We start from the raw sequence: 12,008 nt of genomic DNA, 5'->3' as shown, positions 1-12,008 counted from the left end.
GATAGCGCTGCTTTAGTTTCCTCATTCGTCAAGCGCCTCCAGCCCGGCCTTGGGTGTGAGCGAGCTTTGTTCGCACTCAAGACCAGCGGCGACCCTGCAGGGCGACCCTGCAGGACCACCCAACCGGCGTGGGCAGGGACTCAGCCAGGGCAGGGCCCGCAATGGGCGGGGCTTCTGCCGCGCCGCCTAGGGAACCGGGTTCCAGGCTCCTGACGGCATCTCAGTTGCCAGGGGAACCGGGGCGGTGCGCTTTCCGGCGCAGTCGTGCGCGGCGCAGCTGTCATGGCGGAGGCCATCTGGAGCACTGACACAGGAGAGGCCGTGTACCGCTCCCGGGACCCCGTGCGCAACCTCCGCCTCCGGTAGTCGCATCACCCCAGAGCCCCGTGCTTTTATGCTCTCAGATAATTGGAGCCTGAATTACACTTTTCCTTTGCTGGGGCCCTCACTTCCGTTTGCAGTACTGACCACTGTCACCCCGGTCTCCTCGCGTCTCCCTCACTACCCGGAACCCTCTTCACTCGCAGCTTCCAGACTCACCCTTTCAGGACCCTATGCCCCCCAAATTCCTCAGAGCCCTGTGTCTCCCTCCAGTACACTCTCGCATCCTCTCCTTCCTGGGGCCGCGTGCCCCCCTCCCCTCCCTTCTGTTGCCTGCACCCCGCCACATCTCTTGGTAGCCATAATCTCTTCTGTGTTTTGTTTCCCCATCCTTGTTCGTCTCCTGCTTCTGTGTCTTGTAACAGTATTTTGGGCTTCTTTTTTCCTGGCAGAGTCCACCTGCAAAGAATCACATCAAGCAACTACCTCCATTGCCAGCCTGCTGCCCAACTGGGGAAGGATCTCATAGACTTGGCCACTTTTAGGCCTCACCCAACGGCCAGTGGGTGTATAGTGGTGATGGGGCTCCTTGGGGGTCTGGGGAAGGGCCTAGGGCGGAGGTTACCTCTTAAGACAGAGTAGACCCAGGTCTATAGTCTGAGAAAAGGTATAGAGAGGTTGGGTTTCTTGTCCAAGGTCACTGGGCTGCTAACTGTTGAAGTCAGAATTTGATCCCAAGCAATTTTAACTACTGCATTATGTTGTGTGAAAAGTGGATAAGACGAGATTCCTATCATCAAGAAGCTGATCTGAACTGTGGTCAAATGTAGTGAAATAGCAAATACCGTGCTTTAGGTATATTATAAATTTACCTCTAAACCCAAATGCCATTTGTGGCATTTATTTTTTTTTCTAAGAGAAAATATCACTCCAAGCTTGAAACTTATGATATAAACACTTTTTAAAAACAAGTTAAACATTTGGGTCTGCTTGGAAAATGCACTTTTATTTTTTTTTACCTTGCTGTGTGGCATGTGGGATCTTAGTTTTCCCTGTAGGGATGGAACCCATGCCCCCTGCAGTGCAACCAGGGGACTACCAAGGAAGTCCCAGAAAATGTACATATTAGTATTATCTGTGTTCTAGCCTTTTTCCTTCTCTGAGAAGCCAGAAAAGTGAGAAAGAGAAGACTGTGTTTGTGTTAGGTCACTAGTCTCTTTGCTTTTGTTGTTTCTGTTCAGAAATATTCCTGGGCAAAAGTGTGAGCTGGTGGGTTTTGAAGCATATACCTTTGGAAAAGGCATACTCATATAGGAGTCTACATATTAGATTTAGTTCTTTAAAAAAATCACTTATATGTCTTTCCTTTTCTCTCTTAACACTTGATCTTTTAAGGTTACAGTGTTTGTGATTCTAGGTTTATGGCTTCAGAAATAGTGAAGATAAAAATGCCGTGGTTCGTATCTAGCAAATGTAGACAATTGGGATTGAGAAAGAGCTATTCGGCCTATATCTAAATTTCAGCTCTTGACTCTGAATTAGATTAAATAATTCCTGGAGGACATGATTTCTTTTATTAAAGTTAGAGGAGTGATTAAAACTTCTTGGCTCTTAATCTTGGCTTCTGCACATATCTACTGCCTCTCTAGAGTGAGTACTTCATAAAATCAGTGAACTCCAACTGGTTTTGTGGCAAATATAAGACCACAGACTTTGGTTATAACCAACCAGAGAGCAAGAAGTGGTGTTAGTTGGGCTCAAACATTTGACTCACTCTGTTTTCTTTGGAGGTGGACACCGCCCAGAGGAAGAAGAAGAGGAGGTTGTGATTGGGTGGCAAGAGAAGCTCTTCAGCCAGGTGGGCTAGTGTCCCTTGTCTGCTGGGTCTGCCTGCACCTGGCCCACGTCCTCCTCCCTGGTCGCAGGGAAAGGTTCTTGATACATAGCGCCAAACTGATTTCCAGAAAGGTTACAACAATTTATACTTCCCACTGCTGTGTTTACAAGATCGGTGTAATGTAGTACCTTCCACTAGCCAGTGTTATGATCTTGAGTAACACGCTTTTCACCTCTGTGACATGCAGAATTCCTGTCTTGGTATGTCAGTTCCATAACAGCAGAATTGAATTAGACTATCGGTCTGGTTCCTTGTAGCTCTAACCTTCGTTGGCTTTTCTGTCCTCCATCAGTTTAGATAAAACATCCTGACAAATGATATTTGACCAAACAGTTGTAGCGACCAAATTAAAATACTCTCAGTGGAACTCTGTTTCTTTGTGACCTCAGTTTGAAGTAGATCTGTACCAAAATGAAGCAGCCTGTCAGAGCCCTTTGGATCATCAGTACCGTCAAGAGATTCTGAAGCTGGAAGATTCAGGCGGCAGGAAGAACCAACGGATCTTTACCTATACTGACTCTGATAGATACACCAATTTGGAGGAGGTATCATTCTTTCCCAAGTAGACAGACTCAGGTAGACTTAGCCAAGCTCTGTAGTTCCCTTCATCTTTGTTTCCCCTGGCTTTCTGGCTCGTGTTTTAACTCAGAAGCCTGTTAAGTGAGCCTGTCTAGGAATTTCAGTGTGTTCCCGGCAGCCAGGCTGGAGTAGGTAGGTGGGCACAGTCGGTGGGTGGTGTGGCTGCTGCTCCCTGCCCCCCTGCTGGAGGGACTGGGGGAGCCGGCAGTGTCTCTAATGCTAGGCTTGCAGACTACACACTGCGGGGAGCAGCTACTAGGTTTTATTTCCCCCGTGTGTCATGAGATCAACAGGTAGATGGAGTCTAGAACCATCTAGATTAAGTTCATCATGGGATTCAGCCAAAACTGAACATACAGATTTGAAGAGGAATTCAGTACTGTATGGGGAATGGCTTATGTCCTCAGTTTGCTGAGGACAGCATACCCTTGTGGCCTCTTTTTAGATTTTCTTCAGTCACTATATGATATGTTCTATCTTCTCAGTGAGATTATAAATTCCTTGAAGGAGGGGAGAGCCTATATTTTCTGATTTTTGTCTGTGACCCTGTAGATATCTAAGCCAGGTGTTAAGTGAATGTTTTTGAAAGTTGTGGGTTGGGAGCATGTAAAATTTAGGTTGTCTGTTTTGGTAAAGAAAGGAAAATTACAGTTAGTGTTCAGTTACCTGTGGGAGGGTTTTCCACGGAATTCTTGTGTTACATTCGGCATCTTCCAACCACCTAGTGATGTCAGCATCTACCGGGTCGACTCACCCAACTCTGTTGGTACGGGCTTACAGACTGCAGACTCATTTCTCAAGAGTAATGTGCTGCTACAACCTTAGGGCAGATCAGGGCTTGGTCTGGCTCTTCTCTGAGCTGTTTGTGTCACTGCGCCCTCCATCAGCGTGTGCTGTTGTGAGGTGGCTGTGCTCTTAAGGTCCTGTGAGGTTTCAGAAGGAAGATTTCCCTCCAGGTGCGTGGTCCCACGTGGCCCTGAGCAGCTGGCTTATACCAAGCTGCTCTGTTTTCCCAGCACTGTCAGAAAATGACCACCGCAGCCAGCGAAATGCCATCCTTCTTGGTCGAGCGGATGGCAAATGTCAGGCGGCGACGGCAGGACAAGCGAGGGATGTGAGTGCAAGCGTGGATGGGGCTGGGGAGGTCCCCGTGCTCCTTTTGTGCCTGTGTTCTCCGTGAGTTCACTGATGTGTGTGTCCCACTCTGCAGTGGAGTGCTCCCCTGTACTCCTCCTGGGTGTGCCCCGTTGTGTTCTTCCTTCAGGCTCTTCAGGGGGTGCCAGGGAAGTGAGCCTTCCTGTGGTGTCTCCCAGGGAGGGTGGCATTCTTAAGTCACGAGTCGTCACCTGGGAGCCCTCAGAAGAATTCATCAGAAACAACCATGTCATCAACACCCCTCTTCAGACCATGTACATCATGGCAGACCTGGGGCCCTATGGAAAGTGAGTGAAGCTTCTCACTGCCCAACTCAGACCTTCATCCTCTTCTGTCACTAACCATCATCCTCCCGTTACAGTCATCCCAGGTATATGGGAGGGAGGGATTTTGTTTCCTGCTTTTTCTTGGGAAGGAAATGTTTTACTCTGACTGTTCTCACTGCAGCCTCTGTCTTCTCCCCTGATGTGGACTGAATACCTATTCCTCTTTCCCAGAAATGGGGCTGGCAATCTTGAACTCTGGTGTTACCCCTGGTTTCTAGGCTTGGCTATAAGAAGCATGAACATGTCCTCTGTACTCTGAAGGTGGACAGCAATGGAGTGATCACAGTAAAACCTGACTTCACTGGCTCCAAAGGGCCCTACAGGTGAGAAGAGGAAGAAAGAGACGGTGGAGACTAGCATTCCTTTCCTTGGCTTCACTTCTTGCCTCAAGTTGAGGAAGTTCTCAGAAAGCCCTTCCTCTCTCCTAACATTTAAATTCCCAGCTGACAGTTTGTCCCTGGATTGGGCCTGGAGGGCCTCGTCTCCTGTTTTCCCAGTTAGTCCCTTTGTGACTTTGACCTTACAGAATCGAGACAGAGGGGGAGAAGCAAGAGCTGTGGAAGTATACGATTGACAATGTGTCTTCCCTCGCCCAGCCTGAGGAGGAGGAGCGGGAACAGCGCGTCTTCAAGGACGTGAGTGCTGATTCATCCGAGAACCAGAGAGCTGGGAGCTGAGGCCGTGCCTGAGGGTGGGTCAGCAGTGGCCGGGTCTTGCTCTTGATGGCCTCTCCTGATTTGGGAAGCCCTTCTAACCTATCAGACACAGGCTTTGAGCCTGTTACAAGATCATTATGCTAATGATGATCTATCTGAGCATGGCCTGTGCTCTGTGCTAGGGCCTTCACATACCTAATTTCATTTAGACTGTGCCACAACCCTTCGAGGGAATGCTTATTTTATGACCATTTTATAAATGAGGCAGTGGAGATCAAGAAGCTGAGCAGTCTGCCCAAGGCTGCGGCAGTGTGGGAGCTGGGTGGGTCCCAGGCTAGTAGACCCCAGGGCCTCTGTGCTTCATTGTCGGATGTCTGGCAGGAATGCTTAGGCACCCAGCTGTCTGTGGCGTTTCCCATTCCTGCTGCGTTTCTCCCTCCCGTTCAGATCTGAACCCTGGTCTGGCTGGGACTGCATCTTGAGGCTTGGTGTGGTTTGTTTCCTCAGCTCTATGGCCGGCACAAGGAGTATCTCAACAGCCTCGTGGGCACTGACTTTGAGATGGTGAGTAGCCCAGCTTCCTGCACCACCATAAGCTGGGTTTCTGTAGCCAGAGCGCTCTGACTCTAGCTGAGTGATGGTCCTCTCTTCAAGGTCCCCAAGACACACTCTTCAGTGTAAGAAGAAACTAGAAAATAACATACAGAGTATAGTCCTTGCTGTGTTTTTGAAGCATTGCATGTTGGTATAGAACTGTTGATGCATAGGAAGAGGTCTCAGAGGGCACACGCCTTCTGGGGGCTTTCTCTGGGAAGGGGGTGGAGTTGGAAGACAGTAGGTGGCTATTGAGGGGTGAGAGGGATATGTCAGGAATGTTTCCTTTTTATTCTCTAAACTTAGGTAGTTTTGAATTTTTATCAGTGGTGGTGCATTCATGTATTACTTTATAATTTATTTTATTATTGCTGTTCAGTCGCTCAATCATGTCCAACTCTTGGCGATCCCATGGACTGCAGCATGCCAGGCTTCCCTGTCCTCCACTATCTCCCGGAGTTTGCTCAAACTCATGTCCACTGAGTCAGTGATGCTATCGAACCATTAATTTTTTTTAAAAATAAGTATAAAGATGAAAAATGTCTTCCTTACTCTTAATGTAGATATTTTTCCTTCATGCCCCATAAAGGAGGGAGGTGTCTCATTTCTGTTCGTCAGATAGTTTGGCTTTTAAGACAGAACAGTTTGAGTCCATAATCCTGTGGTCCTGTTCTTATCTTCTCTTATTCCAGGAGTTCCATTTCTAGATCTGGAAACAAAGATAGAGTTACTTGGTGGTCTCCCTCTCTGTCTGTAAAAAATTAGCTCTCACTATTTTTATATTGTATTAGCAACAGATGTTCAGTGCTAAAAAGTTAGATAAGATAGAGACACAAATAATTTTAAAAGGAAACTGCCTAGTTTCTTGACCTCAGCCCTCCAGAGGGAGCAGGGTTCTCCAGCCTCTTGCTGTAGGGCAGTGGGCAGCTCTGGATGCTTCTCTTGGCCATTCTCATAAGTTCCCCACACTCCATTGCCCTCTCCACCATTTAAATTAGGTGCTTTCCCCCTACGTTACACATTTGAGAAATGAAGGAAACAGATTTGTGGAGAAATGGCAGATGGGGAGGAAGCGTGGGTAGTTACACGCCAGAATTGGACGTCTCATGTCAGGTCCTCTGGGGGTTTATGGACAGGCTGGAGGAGAGGCGTCGCTTCCCTCAAACCTCCTGACCTGTTCTCACTTCTCTCTACCCCAGACCGTACCAGGTGCCCTCCGGCTCTTCGTGAATGGAGAGGTGGGTAAGTGTCTCACCAGACAGAGGTCCCCTGAGGCTTGGCAAGTGCCAGAGAGAGCACTGTGGAATAGTCCTCCCCACCCCAGCAGTGGCCTTGGGTTGTCCGCAGCGCTCGGGAGACTCAGGCTTGAGTCTTTCCTGGAAGCACAGAGAGTTCCCGGCCCTCAGGGGACTTGCTTCCCCAAGCGGGTAGGCCCTGCAGGACTGGGTCAGGCGTTCGGGGTGATAGGGCAATAAATTGAAACCATTTCTTGTTTTCTTAGTTTCAGCCCAGGGCTATGAGTATGACAACCTGTACGTCCACTTCTTTGTGGAATTGCCAACTTCTAGTAAGTAGTATTCACAAGTCTCTCTTTTTACCCCTTCTGACAGTTTTCCAGAGGCATTCAGTCAGGTGTCCTTCCCCACTCTTCCACTGAAATTGTTATTGTTCTTTTCAAGGTCCTAGGTCACTTCCAAGATGTGAAATCCTGTGGGGATGTGTCTGCCTTCACCCTCCTTGGTCTGTCAGTTGCTATAGCTCACTTTCCTCACTGATCCTCTCCTCTTGCCTTCTGGCTCCGTCCTCCTGTCTGCTCTCTCGCTGGTGGCTCGGCAGCCTCCTTGGCTGTTTCCTCATCTTCTGTTGACCTAAAACTATTAGAGTATCCAAGGCTGGGCCTGACCTTCTTTCACTGTCTCTCCACAGTCTTTCTAGGTGGCCTCATCCTTCCTGTGGCTTCAGTTCTGTGTGTGTGTCTCAGACTCCCAGACTTCTATCTCTAGTATTGGCCTCTCCCTGAATTCTAGACTCATGCCTACTTACCTGTTTGTTGTTTCTGTTAACGTGACTGAAAGCATCCTTGATTCCTCCTCTTGCTGCACACCTGCCCTTATGGTCTTCTCCATCTTAGCAGAACCACAATGTCATCTCCTTGGTTTCTAATACCAGGAATATAAGAGGCATCCTTAATTCCCCACTTTCTCTAGCTCCCTACCACCGTTCATGCCATCAGCAATTCCTGTCAGGTCTGTTTCCCAAAGATGTCCTGAATTACCTGTTCTCTTGAGGACCCTGGACCAAACCACCATCATCTCTTACTTAGGCCAAAGCATTAAGTGTCTAATTTATCCCCTTGCTTCCTGTCTTGCTCTTAATGTTTTTTTCTTTTTCATTTTTTAAATACTTTTTATTTATGTGTGTGTTTTTAGCTGTGCTCAGTCTTGCTTGCAGCGGGGGCTCCTCTCTAGTTGCTGTGCTCAGGCCTCTCACGGCAGCGCCTTCTGTTGTTGCAGAGCACGAGCTCTCAGGCGCTGAGGCTTCAGTAGCTGCGGCTCCCGGGCTTTGGAACACAGGCGCAGTAGTTATGGTGCACCGGCTGAGTTTCTCCTCGGCCTGTGTGAATCTTCCCGGACCAGGGACCGAACCTGTGTCTCCTGCATTGGCAGGTGGATTCTTTACCATTGAGCCACCAGTGAAGCTCCCTCTTATGTTTCATTTGCCATACACACCACAGCCTAACCGAGCCTTTAAAATGTAAACCAGCTGTGTCTCTCTTCAACTTAAAGCCCCCATGGCTTCCCTTCCCACTTTGAGCAAAGTCCAGACCCCATTCCCTGAAAGAGCTGGCCCCGGCCTATCTCTCCCTTATAACATTCCAGTCCTGCTTCCTGTTCCTCAACAGGCCAAGTTCATTCCCACTCTAGTGCCTTTTCAGGACCATTTCCTGTCGGAAACCTTTTGTATCCTGTCTTTGCACGACTGCTTCAGTTTCTGTCTTTGCACGACTGCTTCAGTTTAGGTCTCAGCCTAAGTGTCACCTCCGAGTGTCCCTCTGCATCCCTCAATGAGCCTCCAGGCCTCTCAGTCTCTTCACCCTGTTTTATATTTAGCTTTTATCACTCCCTGATGGTCTGTTGTTCGTTGGTTGGCTTTCTGTGCCCCCTCCCACCCCCAGCTAGAAGGTCAGCCCCATGAGAGACAGGAAGCTTTTCTGTCCGGTCACTGAAATGTCCTCAGGAACACACACAATGGACCCAGTGAACATGATGTGAGTGACTGATCACGTGCATGAGTGACTGAATGAGGAAAGGAGCTTTGTGTTTCTCCCAACTGCTCGCCTTCCTCCCAGGTTGACTTACTCTGTGTGGTCTTTGGCTTTTAGACTGGTCAAGCCCAGCATTCCAGCAGCTCTCAGGAATAACACAGACCTGTGCCACCAAGTCCTGGGGGATGGTATGGCAACAAGAGGGGCACCTGGAGGGAATAGGGCTGCTCCCGGCATGACATCCAAAGGTGATCAGGCTGGCAGCCAGGGGAGGACGCCAGAGCTGGGTCTGGTGCTTTGCTGTGGGCCCTACAGGGCCGCCTGGCCCCAGGGTTCTCTGCCTTTTTGAGAATGGCAGCAACTTGCGTCTGGGGGTCCCTTCCCCTCTTAGCCTCTTATTTCCTGTGTGGAGTGATGGTTTTTACTTTTCCATTGGGACCGAGTATAAAACAACAGTCCTCCTTTTTAGGATAACGTGGCCTACTTCTCCTACCCTTTCACGTTCGAGGCCTCCTTCCTCCATGAGGACGAATCTGTCGGTGAGTGGCCAGGCCGGTCCCCGGCCTTGGGGCTCCTCAGACGCGCCCTCTTCCGTGGGGGCCTCCCGGGACCTGGCCGCTTCTCCCCTCCACAGGTGCGCTCCCAGAGTGGCCCGTGCTCTACTGCGAGGTCCTCTCGCTGGACTTCTGGCAGCGGTACCGCGTGGAAGGCTACGGGGCTGTGGTGCTGCCCGCCACCCCAGGTGACCTCTCGTCCCTGCCCTGCACGCGGCCCTCCTGCCCCCACTCCTAGACGCAAGGCTGACGCTTCAGAGGACTCGACCGCATCCTGGGAGAAGCGGGGGTGACGGGGAACTAGATGCACGTAACTTGGGAGATTCTGTGCTCCTTTTGAGGGCATTTTCCGTCTCTGTTAGAGACAGCCGAGGAGCTCTGGGCTCTGATCCTGGCTCCTCTGATTGGACCTGCAGCCTTGGGGGAGCAGCCTGTGTCCAGATGGGCTCTGAACAGACATGTACTGAGCGGGTCCCCGTTCCTTTTGAAGTAATAGCCACTGTCTTCTGCTGCCTGTGTCTGCTGCCTGTGCAGCAGGCAGTGTGCTGAGTTCTTCTCGTTTAATTCTCCCCACCACTCTCTGAGGCATAGGTGTTGGTATTATTTCCGTTTTACTAGATGAGGAGAATGGGGTTCAGAGAGGCTGAGAAACTTGCCCCGGCAGGAGCTGGCAGAGCTAAGATCTGAGCTTTTGTCTGGTTGATGCCCACGTGGTTCCCCTAAACCTCTGTGGTGACCTTCAGCAGCAGTCAGGCTGTCCCCAGAGCAGGTGTCTCAGTGTTGGCGAGTCCCGGGTCACTGCTGGGGAGCCCGCGAGGGACCGCAGGCCCTCCCTAGCCCTGGCTGCGTCCTCTTTTGCCCAGGCTCTCACACCCTGACTGTCTCCACCTGGAGGCCCCTGGAGCTCAGCCCAGTGGCTGAACTGCGGAGGTTTTTCATTGGTGGCTCTCTGGAACTGGAGGACCTCTCCTACGTGTGGATACCAGGAACCTTCAAGGTGACTTTTGTTTCTGGGTAGATTTCACCCTGGGAAGTTATATCCCTGTCTTCTGGGAAAGGCGCAGTCTGGGTTAAGGCCCCTTACTCATTCATTGCTTCATCAGTTCTTAGTCTCTTCTTTCTGTGGCTCCAGTGGGAAATCTCAGCCACATCTTGAAGCACATACAGATGTCACTGCGCTCCTAGGAGAGCCCTGAGAAGTAGGACGCATAGGGATTCCCCCTGGTCCCCATCAGAGTAACCACCCTCTCCCCATAGCCCATCCCTGAGACCTCAGGAAGCAGAGGGTCAGTTGGCTTCTTAGAAGACTGCTAATTCTCAAACGAGGCTGGACTGTTCCCTGATTGACATTCGGGAGGTGATGGCATTTGGGTGTTGGGATGAAGTTTCCCCAACAGACCTGTTCTCCCCAAATGGGAGTGAGGCCAGCATGGTGCCTGGGGTCTAGAAACCAACCAAGACCTGAGACTAACCGGATCCACAGGGGAAGCGTCTGAGTCGCTTCGGACTCCGCACCGAGACCACAGGCAGCGTCACCTTCCGCCTGCACTGTCTGCAGCAGTCCCGGTGAGTGGCCCTGGCCCTCTGCCTCAGGGCTCCTGATCCCCAGGGCTGCGGAGCAGCCGTGGTCAGGTGGCCGGCTCCCCCACAGGGCCTTCATGGAGTCAAGTTCCCTCCGGAAGAGGATGCGGAGTGTATTGGACCGTCTGGAGGGATTCAGCCAGCAGAGTTCCATTCATAATGTTCTGGGTAGGCTTCCCCCTCCACCCAGGTCCAGCCACTACCCCGCCCCCCACCCCCGACATCCACGTGGGCCCCATTGCCCCCACACCATGGTCCTGACTCCTGTGTCTGCTTCCCTCACAGAGGCCTTCCGGCGAGCCCGGCGCCGTATGCAGGAGGCCCGAGAAAGCCTCCCCCAGGACCTTGTGAGCCCCTCGGAAACCTCAGTCTCCTAGCTTGCTGCAGCCCTGGCCTCTGCGATGAGTGATACCCACCACGGCCCGGGCCCTGCCACCTCTTCATCTTTCTGGTTAGAGACCCCGCTGACCTGCTGAGAACCAGAGGAGCTGAGAATCCTGACTCCCCCACCTGCTCTTCAGCTGCCAAATGGCAACAAAGCCAGAGACCCTGTGGCCCACAGGTGGTCCCCTCTTGATATGTCAGCCCCTGCACACGTCCCTTACAAGAGGACAGGTGTTTCGGGGTTGAGACCCGTTTGGGGGTAAGGCCAGAGTTACTTCTGTCCTTGGCACCACTTGCTCTCCAGCCTGTCTCTGGGTCTCGGGGGCAGAGCGCAGCGGTCCGTCCTGCTCTGCACCTGCTGCACACTTGGGGCCCGAGAGAAGGCAGCCGAGGGAGCTCTTCCATTCCCAGCCCGGGAGCCCAGCCACCTCTTTCCGCCGGGGGCTGGCTGCCAGCGTAAATGAAGGCTGAAGGCAATGTCCAGTCCTTTCTGCTAGCTGGCTAGTAGCTTTTGTTGTGTTTTTTGTGCATAAAAAGATTTTCTACCATCTGACATTCTGTCGGCTTGCTTTCTCCTCAGGCCTCTGGCATGGCCAAGGTATTCTCCTTAACGTCATGGCTCCTAACACTGCCACCCTTCCCTGCCTTTTCCTACTCCAGAGTTTCTTTGGATTCTCCAAACTCAGCCCCCAGGAG

General features: G+C 51.2%; 1 protein-coding gene across 3 annotated transcripts; it reads left to right on the top strand.

The window, feature by feature from the left end:
* The first annotated feature begins 237 nt into the window (after positions 1–237).
* On the top strand, positions 238–11,877 carry MKS1 (MKS transition zone complex subunit 1). Of its 3 annotated transcripts, XM_061142619.1 has the most exons (18): positions 238–362; positions 774–883; positions 2,112–2,179; positions 2,608–2,763; positions 3,814–3,911; positions 4,111–4,239; positions 4,497–4,601; positions 4,805–4,913; positions 5,442–5,498; positions 6,728–6,770; positions 7,030–7,095; positions 8,911–8,981; positions 9,263–9,332; positions 9,428–9,535; positions 10,211–10,344; positions 10,831–10,913; positions 10,999–11,096; positions 11,214–11,877. In XM_061142619.1, exons 1-18 carry the CDS (start codon positions 283–285, stop codon positions 11,303–11,305), a joined length of 1,677 nt encoding a protein of 558 aa, XP_060998602.1. In that variant the 5' UTR covers positions 238–282; the 3' UTR covers positions 11,306–11,877. The 3 variants fall into 3 exon arrangements, 2 of the variants coding, with proteins under 2 accessions (XP_060998602.1, XP_060998603.1); XR_009692918.1 differs by lacking the exon at positions 11,214–11,877 and having other exon boundaries at positions 10,733–10,913; XM_061142620.1 differs by lacking the exons at positions 238–362; positions 774–883; positions 2,112–2,179 and having other exon boundaries at positions 2,624–2,763; positions 4,062–4,239.
* The last annotated feature ends 131 nt before the right edge of the window (positions 11,878–12,008 follow it).

The sequence above is a fragment of the Dama dama genome, chromosome 5 (assembly GCF_033118175.1).
Source record: "Dama dama isolate Ldn47 chromosome 5, ASM3311817v1, whole genome shotgun sequence".
Lineage (NCBI taxonomy): Eukaryota > Metazoa > Chordata > Mammalia > Artiodactyla > Cervidae > Dama > Dama dama.
Note: the sequence above shows the minus strand (reverse complement) of the source record. Positions and strands in the feature narration are given on the sequence as shown.